At 55.4% G+C, this 12,716-nt stretch overlaps 1 protein-coding gene across 1 annotated transcript in view; it reads right to left on the reverse strand.

Annotated features, from left to right (window-relative positions):
* The window catches only part of ZFAND2A (zinc finger AN1-type containing 2A), a 5,885-nt gene extending 1,310 nt beyond the window's left edge, over positions 1-4,575 (reverse strand). The window contains exons 1-3 of the mRNA XM_007467085.1: positions 4,521-4,575; positions 3,965-4,059; positions 2,260-2,389 (exon numbers count right to left, since the gene is read on the reverse strand). Of these exons, the coding sequence (XP_007467147.1) occupies positions 2,260-2,389; positions 3,965-4,059; positions 4,521-4,575 (280 nt within the window). The remainder of the gene's footprint in view (positions 1-2,259; positions 2,390-3,964; positions 4,060-4,520) is intronic.
* Between the last annotated feature and the right edge of the window lie 8,141 nt (positions 4,576-12,716).

Below are 12,716 nucleotides of genomic sequence, written 5' to 3' on the forward strand. Positions count from 1 at the left end.
GAGGGGCGGGGGATGGGGACACGGGAGGGAAGGAGGCCAGGCACGAGGTGTGACGCACAGCCCTAGAGGGAGCTGGCGCAGGCTGTGCCCCGTCGGGGGCGGGGGAGCTGGCCCAGCCGTTAGTTACTGTGGGGTCTTTGGGGTGATATAAACTCCCAGGCACTTCCGACTCTGTGCGGGTGACAGTGTCAGGGAGGAGGGGGGCCGGCAGCCTAGGGGCAGCCCTCTGGCCAAGAAGGGCGAGTGACCTGGGTGCGTGCGTGACAGTGCAGGTGCCAGCAGGGCCTGGAAGACGAGGAGGGGCAGCATGCGGTGGCGAGTGAGGGTGGAGCCAGGAGGGAGGAGGGCCTGGTCACGGGGCGGGGGGCACATGGGCGGGGCCGTGGTCAGAGCGAAGGCAGAGGGTTTTGAAGGCAGAGGGTTTTACCGAAGCTTCTGGAAGGCCCGGAGGCACGGCAAGCACGAGCAGCAGCAACAGGCTGGAGGAGACGGGCCAGGAAGGGGTCGGGGGGGGGCTCCAATCAGGGGGTCTGGGACGGAAGCTCAGGGACAGACTTCACCTTCTCCTGTTCCAGGTTATTTGTCATAATTGCTTTTGTTCTGTATTTAGTGTAACATATAGAAACCGTGAGGTAAGGTGGTCAGAAGCCAGTGCCCTGGACATAGCTCTAAAGGCCAAGACAGCAGGGGGCAGCGCACCCCGCATCCTAGGGAAACCACCCAAATAAACCCGGAGGCCCCAGGGAGCGTGCAGTGCTGGGCTGGGCCTGGGGACGCGTGCAGGGCTCCGAGAGTCTCCAGTCCGAGGAGTGGACCAGCTGCCACGGGCCATGTCCAACCCGAGTCTCCTTGGACTCTGGTTGAGGATGGAGAAGGGACCACAGGTGGCAGCTCTGACTCCGCCTGAAGTTCTATAAAGGTGACCACAAAGAGATGTTCTGAAAAAGGATGGATGAACCCCAAAGGGCAAAAGATAAAAAGAAAACAGTCACAAGATTTTAATTTCTTTTTTTTTTTTTTTTCCTGTGCCACGCAGCATGCGGGATCTTAGTTCCCTGACCAGGGGATAGAGCCCCCTGCAGTGGAAGTGCGGAGTCTTAACCACTGGACCGCCAGGAAAGCCCAAAACAGCCACAGGATTTTAGAGAAAGCATGTGGACGAGCAGTAACGGACTCAGCAGACATGAAAAAGCTGAACTATGAGCCAGCAGGGAGGGTCAAGATGCAGCGTATGTGTGACACAGAATCCCCGAAGGCTCAGAAATCGACAGCAGCAGAGGCAGCACGCGTCTGGGAGGACCCCCGCCCGCACGGAAGAGCCGCCCTGTCCCCGGCGCACGCGCGCGGTCAGCTGCGGACCTGGTGCGTGGGGACGACTGACCACGACGTCGGAAAGACCACCTGCACGTGGGTCACACAGAGAAAAGGGAACTTGAGGGGAAAAGGAGGCCGGCCCGGGAGGTCCAGCCCCAAGGAACGGGAGTCCAGAGGAGACGGCGACAAGGTCAGCCAGGGGGAAGCTGCCACACCCGGGGACAAGGAGGACAGCCGGCCCCTCGTGGGAACTCCCTGAGCAGCAGCAGAAGCGGGAAAACCCCCGACGCCAGCGAACGCCCAGGCGAGCCACAGCAAGGGAGCTGCAGCGAGGGCGCCGCAGCGAGGGCGCCGGAGCCCAGCAGCGAACGCCCAGGCGAGCCGCGGCGAGGGCGCCACAGCCCAGCGGCCGGCGCACCGCAGGGACCAGGCGTCACCCAGCACTACAGGGTGAACAAGACAAATGCAAGCTGGATTTAAATGCTCTGCTTAAGTACGTTGTACCACGTATTTAAGGAGAGGCAGGTGGCCACTCCTTCCACCACAGCCGACTCCAAACGGACAGACGAGGGACTTCAGAACGAGCACCAAGACGACCAAAGCAGGAACGCCGATGTTTGATTTTACATCCTTGACATTTCCTAGGCGGAGCTTAGGAAAAACCACACACTAACAGAATGATTCTAGAAAACCACATTAACTTTCCATCTTGGGAGGAATTCCTGTAACGAAAGCAAATCCTAACATAGGCCCTAGTATTTAGGAAAAATGCTCATATAACTGTAAAACCCCATGCTGTTCACAATCCAGGAAAACACCGATCAGTTGTTAGGGTTTTATTCTGTACAAAAACTATTAAAACTAATTAGCCTCGTTGGGTAACTGGCCTTCTCTCCTCTGAGGAGAAAGCGGCCCCCCGGAGGCTGACGCGACTCTGTCCTCACCTTCTCGCCCCTCTTCCCGGGGTGTGTTTACAAGCTCCACCCATGTGCTCACCGACCACCACGTCTGGGACCTCTCCCGTTTTTACTGGGATGGGGCTGTTACAAAGTGGGCACACTGGGACCTGAACATGCTAAAAATAACAAATATAAGACGATATTCCAGATTCAGACAATCAAACCTCACACAGACACACAAAGGCACAGTGGTACAGCACATTTAAAAGCAAACAGAGTACAAACACTGACATCTGTCCCCCACGAGAGGGGAGTGTGGTTAGCACAGGGGATCGGCAGCAAGGCATCCCTAGGGCTTGAAGACAGTTGCCTGAAGTGGAACCCAGGAGAACTGAAGAAACAGACTATTAACCACCCGCAGAAATGACCCTGAGACAGAGGTCAAGTGCAGCCCAGGAGGCAGCTGGTGAACCACTCCCGAAGGACAGGCGCAGGGCGGCAGGGCTACTACCTGTCCAGCACCGTGCAGGGAGCAGTGAAGCTGCCCAAACACCTCGAGGGTGGGGCTGCCAGGAAGAAGCACCAGCCGTGAGGAGCCTCAGCTCCTTCGCCTGCCAACGGCCTCCCTGATGCTCACTGTAGCTTCCGCCGCGGCCACGCAGGCAGACTAGCTCATCAGTCAAGGGCGCACGTGGTCAGGCTGAGCTCTCAGGCTCAGAACCACCATCCAAGCCCAGCACGGTTAAAATCCCTCTGGGCCAGGGCAGGAGCTGCGATAATTTAGCTCAAGAACACTGAGGTGACGTGTGGACGAGTAACAGGTAATCACAGAATCGCGATGCCAGCTGTCTGGGAACTGAGCTGGAAAGCCACCCAGGGGTGCTCCTGCAGCTGGCAAGTTGGCCAAGTTATGAAATAAAGCATCATTCAGTCACCTCTAGGCAGACTCTCCCTATCCAGGGACACAGGAAGGTCAAGGCAACAGACCAGGTAGTTTGGCCCGGTCATCGGTGCCGGGTGAACATGAGTCACCCTCCCCCGCCCCCATGAATCAGCAAAGGGCCAGACCCCAGCCGACACTGGTCAAAGGGTGCAGCACTGCCACCCTGGGGAAGCAGCAGAGTGCTGACTGAAGAGCTCACGAAAATGCTCCCTGAAGCACCCGAAACAAAGTGAGTTCAGGCTGGGACCACCTGAAAAGTCAATAACCACGGTCTTAAACCTCTGGACTTAGGCAAGTCTGTTTCCTTACAGCCATCCTCCAGCTTCCACCATGAACTGTCTGAATCACCCAGGGAGGATGCCAAGCCTGCTAAGTTACCCAGATAAGCAAGCATTTACAATTCTGCCCAGATTAGAGCCCCCATCAAGCGCTGTACTGCGTTTCTTGTGCCCCAAGAAGACAGAGCTGTTTTTCCTTGTGTGTTGAATAAAAGGAACTAAGTGTTTTAACATGTAAAGTAATCTCTGAAGGTTTAGGTACAACAATTTGATTCCAGGAAAATAATCTGTTGCTTTAGAGCTGTGCCATCCAGAGCTTCCTGCAATGATGGAAAAGCTCCAAATGTGCTCTGTCCACACACGGCTCCCGAAAACCTGAAACGTGGCTGGTGTCACTGAGAAACAGGAATTTTAAGATTTATTTAATTTTAATTAAGTTTTATCTACATGTGGCTAGTGTCCACTGTCTTGGGCAGTGCAGCTTTGGAGAGTGAGGATGAGAATCTTTAGAATGACGTATGGCCAATTACCTTCTTGAATGCAAAGGGACATTTATGTGCAGCATAGGTAAAATGATCTTTACAGAAATCTTGTTTACATGCATCACATTCTAACGGAAGAAAACCTAAAAAAAAAAAAAGAACAACAAACACACAAAAAACAGTAAAGTGTTTTAAAGACTAGAACAGAAGAATCATAGATCATATTAAACAGGTACTCACCTTTGCTGAGTTCATATTATGCCTATCAAATACACCCTCGAGGTACCACATGAGAAAAAAATTGGGGGCCATGAATTCGACAATGCCAGCAACACTGAAGAACCGGCATACCTATCCTTCCCAAAGAGACCCCACCTCACGTGGTACCACGTATTTAAGCAGAGCGTTTAAATCCACTCGGTGCTGGCAGCCAGCCTTGTACCTAGCTGTACAGAACCAAAAACTCAGGCCAGCATCTCATTACTGAAAAGCCGGAAAGGCCGAGGCCCAGAGAACAGCAGCTAATGGAGACAGTGGCCAGTACTTCTCCCAAATAGATGACAAGACACCCGTTTCCTGTTAACGTTCTCCTAGAAGTGCTTACCTAGCTGCGTGCAAGTTCTTTCTGAACAAGGCTTCCCCAAATCAGGGAACTCCATTATGAGAAAATGTCCAAAACACAGATGACAGAGTGAAATGTCACCTGCAAGAATTAGAAATAATTAGGAGGAAAGCAAGGATGGTCCGAATTTCAGTCACCAGGGTTTATATCGCACAGCTGATATAAGTAAACATGCAGGGAGCATTAAATGCCCAAGTCATCTGGGCTCCCGCAGGGGCCTAAGTCTCACAAATTCTTGTCTTTCAGCAAACAGAAAATGGGAGTTTTAGCATAAGTACAAGCTCCTTCAGAATCAAACCCCTTAGGAGACAGATTGTTTTTCAGTTCTTTTAATTCCTAGTTTATCAAGCTCAACCCGAATTTAAGTTTTCATTAATCCATATTCTGACCCATATTGACAGGGACATCCCATATTCAACTACACAGCTACTAGGGAAAGTTACAGCCTCGGTGAACTTTAAAACGCAATTTCATCTACTGAATATACTTGACAAACAAAACTCTGTTACCAGGTGCTAAGTCACGTTACTTAACTACACTATCCCGGGGACACTCGACTCGGTACCCTGTTGCTCTCTTTAACTCCCTTATGCATTGAGTTTTACTCAGAATTTATTCCTTAACGACAATCAACCTGGAGTTGACCAGGGGAAGGGGAAGTCGTTAACTCACCAGTGGAAAACAGGTGGACAAACGGTGATGCCACTGCACTTGAGAGAAAACTCAAGTCCACGGCACGCCTCACAGGGGCCCCTCCGTGATCTGGCACCCACCAAACCTCTCAAAACTCTTGTCCCTCCCAGAATTCACGTCCCCGGGGCCTTTTCCGGACCTGCCCATCAGCTCTCCCGCTGCCGGGAGCGTCCAGGGTGCCTGGGATACCCTGGCCACGGCTGACATCCGCTCATGCCCTCAGGGCCCGGTTTAGAGCGTCACTCGGGGCCTTTCCTAACACCCTCACCGGGCCCCACCCAAATCGCGTTTCCTCTACTCCGTAATTCCTTTCCCAGGACCCACTCGCTCGGCTTCCCACTGCAGCTTCGTTCCCTACTCTCGGCTCCGCGAAGCGCAGGGCCCAGGTCGGGTCTGCCCACCCTGCATCAGCAACACCCAGCGGACGTTCGGGAATCAATCGATCGAGGACCGGCGAGAAGCCGAACTCAATCCCGACGTGGTCGCGCTCTCGGCGCCGCAGCCGCGGTGTGAGAGCCCCGTTCTGCTACGACACTAACGCCCTGCCAGTCCGAGGTTCGCGGCCCCGTCCGACCCCCGCCCGGCACCCCCGGGCCGGCCCCGTACCTGGCCCTCGTCTGAGGCCTGGGCAGCCGCAGAGGGGAGCGGAAGGTGGCAGAGACCAAGAGCTGTCTCCCTGTCCGCGGTCAGCCGCGGGGGACAAGGCCAAAGGGACGAAGAAAACAGGATCCGAGCGACGGCCGAGGCCGGTCCCAGGCGGCGGGAGAGCCGAGCATCGCGCCGCCCGGACCTCCCGGCCATTTATTCGCACCCGCCGGGTCAGAGAGCCACCGCTCTCCGGGCGTCCCCGGCGCGCCCCCGACGACGTCTCCGCCGAGCCGACCAATCGCGCCCTCCGCGGCCAGACATTCCCGGCGCGCCCCTAGACGTCACCGCTAGGCCGACCAATCGCGCCTGCCGCGGTCCCGTCGGCCCGCCCACTCCGCGCCTCTTCTCGAACAGTCCGGCGGCTTCTCGGGCTGAGTCGTCCTGGTGAGGCAGCTCTGCGCAGGCGCCCCGGGCCGGCGTCCGGAGCGGGGCGCTGAGTCAGGGCGGGCTGGGCCGGGGTGCGGAGCGAGGATGCCCCGCGCTGGGCGCCACGGAGGCTGGGGGCGCGGGCGGCCGGTACCCGGCGCGAGGCTCCGCTGGAAGTGCGTCCAGCCGGCTCACGCACACAGGCACTGATTTTGCAGTTACAGATGAACTTTAGCGGGTGGGCAAGTTCACAGATGTGGAAACCACAGCCATGAAGGATCGACCGTGTGTGTGTGTGTGTGTGTGTGTGTGTGTACGTGTACGTGCGCATTTTCCTTACCCTTGTTCTGGACCACGTGAGAGCGTGGTGTGGACGTGACGCCCCATCACCTGCCCCCCCCGCCCCCAATACTCCCTACGTGACCACTCCAGCCACCCAGCACGGAAATCAGTGGTGACACTATGTTAAGGTCCGACCCGCAGACCCCATTTAGGTTTCTGCCAACCGTGTCGTCGATGTCTCTTTCCTCTGTGCTCCAGGAGCCCGTCACCAGTTACCCGTTCAGTGTCTTCCTGTCCCCGACAGTTTTTATTAAAGATCACAGACTTTCGTTCATATAACGTGACTCTCAGGCAGTGTACATCCACGTTTCCTCAGGAGCAGACTCGGGTCATACTTTCTTGGTGATTACATCACAGAAATGGTACTGCGCTCATCGCCGGCACAGGATTGCAACCCCTCCTAGCATGGGTGACGTTAATCTTGGGGGGACATCGTCATCCCATTGTTTGCTACGTTTCTCCACTTTTTCATTTGTGAATTAATTAGTATCTCGTAGGGAGAGATTCCGAGATTCCACCATTGTGTTACTCTTCATGAACCTCTGACAACCTTGACTCCGTCAGTCGCTTCTGCCTGGATCACTATGATCATTGCCAAACAGTGCTTTTAAAAATTTCCATCATTTCCTCTAAATTTATTAGTTGGCGTTCCGCTATAAGGGAATGATTTGCCTTCCCCATTTATTTTTTAACCCTGACTTTATAACCCGAAGAACCAGAATTCACACCCAGCATCAGGGAAGGTCAGGAGAAGGTGTGAGAGCGGACACCCCGGGGGTGTCACAGGCGAGCACTTAGCCCACCTCTGCTTTTCCTGATGCAGCCAAGACCACACCAAACTGTCGTGAGAGCAAGAGACCATCAGTCAGAATTTTTTTTTTTTTTTTTTTTTTTTGTGGTTCACGTGCCTCTCGCTGTTGTGGCCTCTCCCGTGCGGAGCACAGGCTCCGGACGTGCAGGCTCAGCGGCCATGGCTCACGGGCCCAGCCGCTCCGCGGCATGTGGGATCTTCCCGGACCGGGGCATGAACCCGTGTCCCCTGCATCGGCAGGCGGACTCTCAACCACTGCGCCACCAGGGAAGCCCCAGAATTTTTAAATGCAGTGTTTTTGTCATTAACTGAACATCTGCCTTCATACAAAGAGAGATGCCAAAAGCGTTGTTAGGTGACCACCATCCACCTAAGTAATTTACCACATCACGATAAAGGGGAGCAAGGACCTTGTACCACTGTGACCCGGGGGACGGGAGGGGAGGCGGACCTCGGAGCCTTAGTTAGCAAACCTCAGGAAGTTCTACTTGAGAGAAGAGGCCAGAGTGCGTGTCCAGACACGTGATTCTCTATCAAGAGACCACAATGCCCTTCACCAACGGCTCACTGTTGTGACCCCTGTTTTACCTGCGAGGAGACTGAGGCACAGAGGTGACAAGGGACACGCCCAAGAGGAGCCAGGATTCAGACCCCACCCCAAGTCCACATTCCTAACTCCCCTCTGCTACCTTCACCGGCCAGGGGTGGGGACGGAGACGCAGCCAGATGCCAGGTCACAGGACCCAGAGCGTCATGAAAAGATTCGGGGCTTTATTTTGAGTGCAAAGGGGTATTGCTGAAAAGCTTTAAGCATGACCTTGAGAGGTGGGCAGGAGACAATATGTATAAAGTACACATACTTTACACAGCTGAACGAAAAATAATTGCAACTTTCTCAGTTTTCTAAAATTGAGCTCCACTTTCCTTTGGAGCCCCAGACGCCTGCCGCCTGCAGACACGGGCCCTGTCCCATCACCGGTCTGTTCAGATCCGGTTCCTTTGGTGACCTCGGTCACTGTCCAGCTCAATCCGCAGTCATTTCAAGCCTTCTTCCTACAATCCCTCGTTCCGGCTCCTTCCGTGGCTCCTGGGCTCGGAGACGCGCATATAACCCCGTGGCAGTGAAGGGTGGAGGCTCTGGCCTCTGCAGGTGATGACCTGTCCACAGCCTTTGGTCAGGTGCTAGCACCTGCTGCCCGTGTCAGGACTTCCGTCGTGACCTCTGATCCCAAGCTCATCACGTGCACTGTCCTGACCCCCGGTTTCAGGTTCAGTGACCCTCTCCGCCCTCCACGCCAGGGCACGCGGGGCTGGGGAGCTCCTCTAGCTTGTGTGTGGGGACTGTGGCTCTGGGGCACCAGCTGAGGTCCTCTCCCTGCCTGGCTGCACCCCAGACATCATCCACTGCACTCTCCCTGTGCTGGCACAGAGAAGGTGTGTGCCTCTCCCAGAGGTACAGGTGGGAGCCCCACGCCCTCAGAGCGCCCCCTCCAAGCCCAGGTTGTTTATCATTGCAAGTCCCACATCTGAGGGCTGCAGGATGAGCCGGGGTCCATTCTCAGGGACCCAGGCAGCATGACAAGCTTGGCGTCCTCCCTTTCAAAGCCCGTCAGATCTCTCCCCAGCCCTGGAAGTAATGTTCTCCTTATGCTGCGGGGCATTTCTCTCACATCATCGCCTTGGGTTTCTTGCTCTTAGGGTGAATCTCACAAACTTTGGTTCATGGTTCCCTTTCCTCTCTCTTGAAAGCCTTGCTTCTAAGACTGAGGCTTGCTACGAGCTCTTAAAAGTTTAGGTTTAAAACTCAAATCTGAGCCACGACTTCTTTGGTCTAGATGGACCCTTCCGTGGAGCCATGAGTGTCACTGCAGGGCCTAGCCTTTTTTGTGTTTTTTAAAAATTATTTATTTATTTATTTGGTTGCACTGGGTCTTTAGTTGCGGCTCGCGGGCTCCTTAGTTGTGGCGTGCGACCTCTTAGTTGCAGCATGCATGTGGGATCTAGTTCCCTGACCAGGGATTGAACCCAAGCCCCCCGCATTGGGAGCGTGGAATGTTATCCACTGCACCACCAGGGAAGTCCCAGGGCCTAGTCTTGATGGAGAAGAGAAAACACATTGACGTTATACTGGCTGCACACACTGCACTGTAAAACGTGTTCATCCACGGTTTGTGGCAGACAGGCAGATGGGGGAGAGGCCAGAGCAGAAGCTGGGCAAGCGGGTAAGAGGCTGTGGCTGCAGTCCAGGTGACAGAGATGACAGTCACCATGGAAACCATGGAAACACAGAAGCCTTACCCACCTTCACTGCTCCCCTTGTAGGCAGGGCATCAGCATGTGGCCCAGGGAGAGGGGCTTCTGGGAAAAGGTTTCCTTCCTAATAAAAGAGAGACGTCCATTAGGACATAGGCCTCTTCTAGAATTTTTTGTGTTGCTTGAAAATAGTGGCCTCTCATTAACACGAAGAGCAAAGCTTAAAGATCTAGTCAAACAGAGACAGCGGCGCAGAAGGTGGAGAGAACCTGGGTGGCTGATTACATCGTTGCGCTGACCATCAATTTCCCTGCCTCTGGGCTTCTTGTAACCTGAGACAATCTTTTTTTTGTAGTCAAAGCATTCTTACTGACACTTGGAAAAAAATGTTTCACTTTAGGATGTACGGGTATCTGCTATGGGACAAAAGGGGAGAGTTGGCGAACAAGCACATGGATACATGAGTGGAAGTCGGAGAAGAGGTCTGGCCTGGAGAAACAACGTTGGAAATCAACGGCATAAAGATGGCAATTAAGTCCATAAGTGCCGAGACCTCCCTGGGAAAGGACACCCGTGGAGAGGAGAGGGTCCGCCTTAGCAGAATCCAGCGTTTAAAGGTCAGAGAAAGATGCGCAGGCCTAGCTGACCAGGAATGAGAGGAAGGCCTCGTGGAAGCCTAGGGAGGAAACAGAAGCTGGGAGGGAGCATGGGCCACCTGCCTCCTGCTGCTGGGGGACACAGGGAAGCCTGCGTGTCTGTGTTTTGTGACATGTCGGTCACATGTTGGTCACTGTTGCCTTTAGAGCGGCCCCAGAGGTAGGGGCACAAGGCAGGCTGAAGCGGGGTGAAGGGCAGAGGGGACAGAATGGTGTCTGTGGTAAGGAGGCGGGGTACAGGCAGGAGAAGCCATTATGACTGAAGAAAGGATGAAACCTGTTCCCTGCCCGCCTGCGTGTCCAGCTGCTTAAACAGGCGACTCTCCGCTGCCCGTTTCCCCCAGGACTCTCTCTCCTCGGCCTGGACACAGTCAATATTACCCTTACGTTTATAATTCATACCCTCAACAAATATTTATTGGGTGCCCGCTGTGTGCACAGCACCTTGTTTGGCCTCAGGAAAATATAAGAAAGATTCAGCTGGGTCCCTGTCTCTTCCCGTGAGCTTACAGTCTCAATCTTGGAGGAAAAAAAGACGCCCCTCCTGAAACAATGGGGCGTTAAGTCTAAACACCGTGTTTGCAAGCTTGCAGGCCAGAGGCAGTCATCACTGGGACTCAGGGTGACCAGCCGCAGGGCGAGCCGAAAAGAGTGAGGCCAAGTGTCTAGGAAGGGCTCACGGGTGGGGGGCTCCTGCCGGCCCTCGGAGATGGGGTGGTGAGCTGGGGAGGGGAGGGCTGCCCAAGCCAGAGCCGTGTCAGCGGGACTCCTGACTGCGGGTGACGGGAACCCCCTCAAAACAGACTTTCCCCAAAGGGGGGTGTACAGGCTCCTGGCCTCGAGATGTGCTCGGATCCAGGAACTCAGATGGGGCCCTGGACGCCCTCGCCTCTGAGAGCCCCTCCACTCTGTGTGGTGGGGACGGAGCTGCCAGCAGAGTGAGCGACTGTCTCCCAGCATCCGTGCCAGAGTCCTAGGGTGGACGCTGACGTGCTTTCGTGGGTCACGTGCGAGGTGGCAACACGTGATGCTGAGACGCTTTGAAGGGTGACAACGGGGCGCTGTTGGTGATTCTGTTGGGACGACAGGCACACCCAGGGACGCTGCTAGGAAAACTAGAAGACGAAGTGTCCTGTATCACTTGTAATTGCTGTGGCCACTGCTGCCCCTGGTAGACACCCCACCAGAATCACACACAGCGGGGAGGAACCTTCCTCCAGCGTACTGGTGCCAATAACAGGTGAAGGATGGGCCAGGAGGCTGGGATCGTGAAGTGAACGCGTCCACCATTCGCAGCGAGGTGGCGATTCAGGGAGAGGGCGAGAAGACTGGAGAGGGAAGCTCAGTGCTTGACGTGGAGCTAAGCGGACACAGGCAGAGTCACCTGAGCCCCACCTGACGGGGGAGAAAGGCAGGACGTGGTCCAGGAGATAGATAGGTGAGACCGATGCTCGGGAGACAAGGCTGGGGCTGAGGTGCAGGACGTTTCGAGAGGCTCAGAGGGGAGCTCAGGTCTGTTAGTTCGTCCTGAGCCGTTGCGGGTACTAGTGCGGAGGAGGTGGAAGGAAAGGGGTCTATTCTCAGCAGAACTTCCTGGCTGATGGGCAAGGAGGACGGAAGGAGGAGGGCGCCCCGAGTTTCAGGCTTGGGGAGGAGCCGGCAGGAACAGGGAGGTGACCGAGAGTAGCAGTTTGGAGGCGAGATAAGTCTGCTTCGGGTCATCCTGAGCTGTGGAGAAGTCGTGTGAATGGAGAGAACATGGAATTAGAGTTGGAATCTGACTTGAAGCCAAGACAGTGGATAAAGTCTCCAGAAAAGAGAGTGAGAAATGGCCGGAGCTGCGTGTGAGGCGAGCGGCAGACAGGCCACGGGAGGGAGAGGAAACAGAAAGACGCTGTGGGAGATTCCGGGGGAGGGGAGGGGACTGAGCGCCAAACGCTTGGCTGAAGTCCAGGGGGACTGGAGATCCTTCCAGGCGTTTGGCCAGAAGGACATCGATGACCTTTGGGAAAGTCATTCCTTGCACTGGTGCAGCTCTCGGGACAGGCTGGGTCACACTGGGACAGACGTCACCGAAAACATCAAGGCTTATGTCTCGCTCAGGCTTCGCGTCCTCAGTGTTCAGACAGGCTCTGCTCCCCGCTGCTCTCACCCCGGGAGGATGGCGCTGTCGCTGCCGGAAGCCTCATCGCTAGCTGCTTAGGCAGAAAGGAAGCCACGGCGCTGGGGCCTCAAGCTGGCCATCAGGGCCTCCTGCGGGCGAGCCTCACAACTCAGTGGCCCCAGCCAACCGCAGCGGCCAGGAGTGCAGGCCCCCACGTGCCTGGGGCAGGAACGGAAATAGCTGTTGAGAGGAAACGACCCACCAGAAAGTAGCGGAGGCGGAGGCCAGGCTGCGGGGGTGGGGGG

Source organism: Lipotes vexillifer, unplaced genomic scaffold (genome assembly GCF_000442215.2).
Source record: "Lipotes vexillifer unplaced genomic scaffold, Lipotes_vexillifer_v1.1 scaffold1701, whole genome shotgun sequence".
In the NCBI taxonomy this organism is placed as follows: Eukaryota; Metazoa; Chordata; class Mammalia; order Artiodactyla; family Lipotidae; genus Lipotes; species Lipotes vexillifer.